At 41.5% G+C, this 6293-nt stretch overlaps 1 protein-coding gene across 3 annotated transcripts in view; it reads right to left on the reverse strand.

Annotated features, from left to right (window-relative positions):
• Positions 1-3687, reverse strand: part of LOC102391222 (adhesion G protein-coupled receptor E2) — a 41044-nt gene extending 37357 nt beyond the window's left edge. For all 3 annotated transcript variants that reach the window (XM_025293680.3, XM_044948250.2, XM_044948251.2), the window contains exons 1-2: positions 3540-3687; positions 378-431 (exon numbers count right to left, since the gene is read on the reverse strand). In XM_025293680.3, coding sequence (XP_025149465.2) covers positions 378-431; positions 3540-3570 — 85 coding nt within the window. In that variant the 5' untranslated portion in view covers positions 3571-3687. The remainder of the gene's footprint in view (positions 1-377; positions 432-3539) is intronic.
• Between the last annotated feature and the right edge of the window lie 2606 nt (positions 3688-6293).

Raw genomic sequence — 6293 nt, forward strand, 5'->3', positions numbered from 1 at the left:
GTGACCCCATGGACTTTAGCCCACCAGGCTGCAGGGGATTCTCCAGGCAAGAATGCTGGAGTGAGTTGCCATTTTCCTCCTCCAGGGGATCTTCATGATCCAGGAATTAAACCTTTGTCTCTTGCATTGGCAGGCACAACCTTTACCACTGAGTCACCTGGGAAGACCTCTCTTGGAACAGGAAGAGACAAAAACTTCTGAGCATGTTGGGGTGGGGAGGAGTAGCTTCTCTTACATTCATAAAACTTGGACCATAAAAAATGGACCTTACAGTCAGCATAAGCCTACTTTCTTCTTCCTTTGTTGGTAAGAGGACACAGACCCCAGCATATGCTCCACAGCTTATGTCACTAATGGGGCTGGCTGAACAAACTTACGTTTCTTGTTCAAGGATGTGGATTCCAATGGCAAAAACAGCAGAATCAAGAATCCTGGGGGCAGAAAAACAGAAAGATGACAGGGTAGAGTCACACTCATTTTCATCTCCTGTCCCCATAGCCATTGCCTCCTGGGGATGTGTTTCTGGGCCCTGTATCCTTCAGCTTTCCAGTGGCATGTCATATTCTCCTGTACTGTACTCAGAATCAAGAACTCAGCCTTTCACCTGAGTCTTGGGTCTCCCTGAGGAGTCAGTCAGCAATGGACACAGTCCTCATGGAAAAATCAGGTGCTACAGGTAAAGGACAGGCAATATATAGATCGACAGCTGATGTTAGCAACACATCTTTGAAATTCCAACCTCTTCCAGTGGAAGTGTTAAATTATGGAGGAGAAAGTTCTTTAGATTGTTGTACCTAGGTTCTTTGTTCTCTGACAGTGGCAGAAATCTGCTCTGGAGGTTTCTCTTTCAGGATCTCTCTTCATGTTTAACATACATGACACAGATGGGTATGGGTAGTAGAAGTGAAACAGCCCTGAGTTGGAGCCCTAGCTCACAATTATGTCAGCAGGGCATGGAGCCCTGGAATAAGGAGACAGGGAGTTTAGAGCATGTGAGAAGTAAGAACTAAGGCAACTTCTAAGGTAGAAGAACTAAGGTAGAGTCACTATCACCTTGTTAAATGGCCTCTCCACATATAGCACCAATAACTTCTATGAAACTGAAAGAGTTAGTGGCTCAGTCATGTCTGACTCTTTGTGACCCAAAGGACTGTAGCCCACAAGGTGACTCCTCTGTCCATGGAATTCTCCAGCCAAGAATACTAGAGTAGGTAGCCATTCCTTTCTCCAGGGGATCTTCCCCACCCAGGGATCAAATCTGGGTCTCCTGCATTTCAGCAGATTCTTTACCATCTGAGCCACCAGGGAAGTCCAATGACTTCTATGGTTCCTTCCAAGTGAACTCCTGGTCCTGCTATAGTGTATCAAGATCACAGCCTTTTTTTTGATCTCCCAGTTTGGTCTGAGAAAATGAGTTACTGATCAAGTTTTCTGTTATGAAAATAGCCCTTATATGTGGAATCTAAACAGAAATAATACAAATTAACTTACAAAACAGAAAGAGTCTCATAGACATAGAGAATGAACTTATGGTTGCCGGGGGGTGGGCGGTGGGGTGGGAAGAATGGAGGAAGGGATATTTAGGGAGTTGGGGATGGACATGTACACACTGCTATACTTAAAATGGATAACTAACAAGGACCTACTGCATAGCACAGGGAACTCTGTTCAATGTTATGTGGCAACCTGGATGGGAGGAATTTCGGGGGAGAATGGATACATGTACATGTATGGCCGAGTCCCTTCACTGTTCACCTGAAGCTATCACAACATTATTAATTGGACATATGTGTGTGTGTGTTAATCACTCAGACATGTCTTACTCTTTGCAATCCCATGGACTGCAGCCCACCAGGCTCCTTTATCCATGAAATTCTCCAGACAAAGATACTGGAGTGGGCTGCCATTCCCTTCTCCAGGGGATCTTCTTGACCCAGGGATCAAACCCACATCTCATTATGTCTCCTGCATTGGTAGGTGGGTTCTTTACCATCTGTGCTACCTGGGAAGCCCCTAATTGGCTACACTCCAATACAAAATGAAAGCTTAATAAAAAACGAATAAAAAAGAAAATAACTATGGGTGCAAATATAAAATTTACTCTTATAGGCAATATGTGGAGCACGTATTAGAGTCTGTTATCTTATCCATGGGAGCCAGCGAACCCTATGAAAATTTTTTACGATCTATGAGTCTACACAGAATTTTCCCCAAATGTGCCCAGCATTAAGAAAGTCATGTTCCACATATCAGAAGATAAGAAACATGGCCATTCTCATAAAAACCAGAAAACAATTTACAAGCAATGAGGACAACATATAAGGAACATTTGACTTACTTGGTAACAGGTATTATTCTAAACAGTGAAGAAAATAAAGATTCACCTGGGAAGCCCTGCTTTAAATGTTAATCTCATTTTTAAAAGGCAAAACTCCGCAGCAGCATCTAGACTAGTGTTTGACAAAATATCTGGGTACTATGGCTGAGACAAGCCTGATAAACTTTTTTTTTTTTTCAGAAGAGTATAAAACCAGCCTATGTGAAAATTCTAATGGCATAAGAAAAACACCATTATTTAATCTATAGGCTTTATGTGGGATGGAATGATTTGAGGGAAATCACTCCAGTATTCTTGCCTGGAAAATCCCATGGACAGAGGAGCCTAGTGGGCTGCAGCCTATGGGGAGGCAAAGAATCGGACACAACTGAGCGACCAACACTTTCAATAGAGAATGGGTGAAAAAACAGTATCAGAAAGGTCAGCTTAATTCTGATCACTCAGTGGTAAAGTATCTGCCTGCCTAGCAGGAGATGCAGGTTCAGCCCCTGGGTTGGGAAGATCACCTGGAGAAGAAATTAGCAACTTGCTCCAGTATTTTTGTCTGGGAAATCCCATGTACAGAGAAGCCTGGTGGATTACAGTCCATCAGGTCCCAAAGAATCTGAGACAACTTTGAGATTAAACATGCCTGCACACACACATTTAAATCCATAGACTTTGAGTAAAGCAGATTACTCTCCATTATATAGGTGATCCTTTTTCAAACAGTTGAAAGCCTTATAGTAAAAAGACTGACCTCACTGAGAAAGACAGAATTCTTCCAGATTGCATTTGGATTTGAGAAGCAGCATTAGGTCTTCCCAGGGTTTCCAGCCTGCCTCCCTGTCCTGTAGATTTTGAACTTTCCAACCTCCGCAGTCCCATGAACCAGTTCCTTCAATAAACCCCTTTCTCTTTCCTTCTCTATGAACATTCCAGTGAATTCTCTTTCTCAGGAAAACCTGGACTAATACAGGTGGCAAAATGAGATATCTTTAAGTCTCCAATTTGCCCAGAAGTAAGTTTCACCAGTTTTCTCCTTTGAATCTTACTATCAGTGTGCTAATATCCTTAAAATTTCTACTTGTCTATCCCTTATAGAGATAGTAGGAAAGCAAGTTAAATATCAAGGATGAAAGAAAGAAGAGAATATTTGCAGACTGGATAGAGTCCCCAAACAGCTTTATTTGTCTATACCCCGTGTTATAATTCTACACACCTGGAAGCAACCTTAGATAGTCGTTTTTCATGATGTAGAGACCAGGAAGTCCAGCCACGGAAGATATCTGATCTTGGTCTGTGCGTGTTGAAAAGACTTCTTGTTTTAAGTGTTACTTGCACTTTGAAGAAGTTGACTGAGGAAAATGCTGATCTGGATTCTTTCTTCCCTTTTAATCTGCCCTATGATTAGCTTCTTAGAAACTGCAGTTCTGTTTTTAAACTATGTGCATGGTATTTATACTGAATTAGTATTTGGGCTTCCCTTGTGGCTCAACTGATAAAGAATCTGCCTGCAATGTAGGAGACCCTGATTCGATTCCTGGGTTGGGAAGATCCACTGGAGAAGAGAAAGACTACCTACTCCAGTATTCTTGCCTGGAGAATTCCATGAACTGCATAGTCCATGGGGTCACAAAGAGTGGGACATGACGGAGCGACTTTCACATAGTATTTGTACTGAAATACTCATTGAAGGTGGTTTTTTTAAATCTTTTTAGTATCAGCTCAGTTCAGTTCAGTCACTCAGTCGTGTCTGACTCTCTGCGACCTCATGAACCGCAGCATGCCAGGCCTCGCTGTCCATCACCAACTTCCAGAGTCCACCCAAACTCATTTCCATTGAGTCGGTGATGCCATCCAACCATCTCATCCTCTGTTGTCCCCTTCTTCTCCTGCCCTCAGTATTTCCCAGCAACAGGGTCTTTTCCAATGAGTCAACTCTTCGCATGAGGTGGCCAAAGTATTGGACTTTCAGCTTCAACATCAGTCCTTTCAGTGAACACCCACGACTGATCTCCTTTAGGATGGACTGGTTGGATCTCCTTGCAGTCCAAGGGACTCTCAAGAGTCTTCTCCAACATCACAGTTCAAAAGCATCAATTCTTCGGTGCTCAGCTTTCTTTATAGTCCAACTCTCACATTCATACATGACCATTGGAAAAACCATAGTCTTGACCAGACAGACCTTTGTTGGCAAAGTAATGTTTCTGCTTTTGAATATGCTATCTAGGTTGTTCATAACTTTCCTTCCAAGGAGTAAGCGTCTTTTAATTTCATGGCTGCGATCACCATCTGCAGTGATTTTGGAGCCCAGAAAAATAAAGTCAACCACTGTTTCCCCATCTATCTGCCATGAAGTGATGGGACCGGATGCCATGATCTTAGTTTTCTGAATGTTGAGCTTTAAGCAAACTTTTTCACTCTCCAAAGGTGTGATACTATGTATAAGAAAACCTCCCCAACATTAATAATCATACTGGACTTTTTACCTCTGTGAGGCCTTTAGGTCAGAATGAGTAGAATTATATATTTATTATTTATTAGTGGACATTTAAATTTTTGTTGTAATGGGCACACAACACAATATTAGTTTCAAATGTGAAACGGGATTATTTGATATTTGTATATATTGCCAAATGATTACCGAAATAAGTCGTTAACATCCATCATCAACACAGTTACAAATTGTTTTTGCTTGTGATAGGAAATTTCAACTTTTTGGCCAATTCAAAATTAACTCAAAAAATTCAACTGAATTAGGCAAGTTAACTCATAGGCAGGTGTTCTTTGATGTCCCTCACATTTATTTTCTTAATCCTCAAGGTCCAAGAGCTTCAGTTATGAACAACAAAGACCACCCTGCCCCCCCCCCCGCCCCATTTCTAAGGTACATTCTATTTGACCATAAACAGCTACGGTGCCCCATCCCCAGTCAGAGATTGGTTTCAGAATGGATTGGTGACTCCATTCTTGCAATGAGGACCAAAAGCTGTGGGGCTTCTAGTAAGATTCCTCCTCCCTAAGAAATACCCCCTGATATCCTTTTTCTTTCTGAGCATTGCAATTTCTGGATGCAATGTTGGAATGGCTCCATCCAGCAGCCTGAAAAGGGGCACCAGTCCAGTCATAAAGGCAGAGCAGAAAAAAGGACCTTGATGACATTGTTGATCAGCTGAATCACCCAATGCTAAAGTTTGTTTGACCTCAGAACTTCTGAATAAGTAAGACAATAAATTTCCTGATTGCTTAATCTGGTGAGTATGGAGAGAGGGAGAGAGAGAGAGAGAGAAAGGGAGGGAGAGAGAGAGAGATAACGCCTTTCACTGTGATTACTGTCAATGGATAAGACTGATTTAGAAGAATCATTAAATTCTGAATGGAACATTGAAAAAAAAAAGCTTTACTTTGTTAGAAACTTTGTAATACAATATTACTAGCTATTGTTGCTTTGTTGCACGTTATATCTACATGACTTATTTAATAACTGGATGCTTGTACCTTTTGATCCCCTTCACCCACTTCCCCTCTCTGACCTCTGTTCTCTATATTTACAAACTTGTTTTTGTCCTATCTTGCTTCTCTAAATCTTTTAGAGTCTTATGTTTGTCTGATATATAAGATGTTTATACACATGCTAGTAAAGTAATGCTCAAAATTCTCCAAGCCAGGCTTCAGCAATACGTGAACCATGAAATTCCAGATGTTCAAGCTGGTTTTAGAAAAGGCAGAGGAACCAGAGATCAAATTGCCAACATCCGCTGGATCATAGAAAAAGCAAGAGAGTTCCAGAAAAACATCTATTCTGCTTTATTGACTATGCCAAAGCCTTTGACTGTGTGGATCACAATAAACTGTGGGAAATTCTGAAAGAGATGGGAATACAAGACCACCTGACCTGCCTCTTGAGAAATCTGTATGCAGGTCAGGAAGCAACAGTTAGAACTGGACATGGAACAACAGACTGGTTCCAAAT

This window comes from Bubalus bubalis, chromosome 9 (genome assembly GCF_019923935.1).
Source record: "Bubalus bubalis isolate 160015118507 breed Murrah chromosome 9, NDDB_SH_1, whole genome shotgun sequence".
NCBI lineage: Eukaryota > Metazoa > Chordata > Mammalia > Artiodactyla > Bovidae > Bubalus > Bubalus bubalis.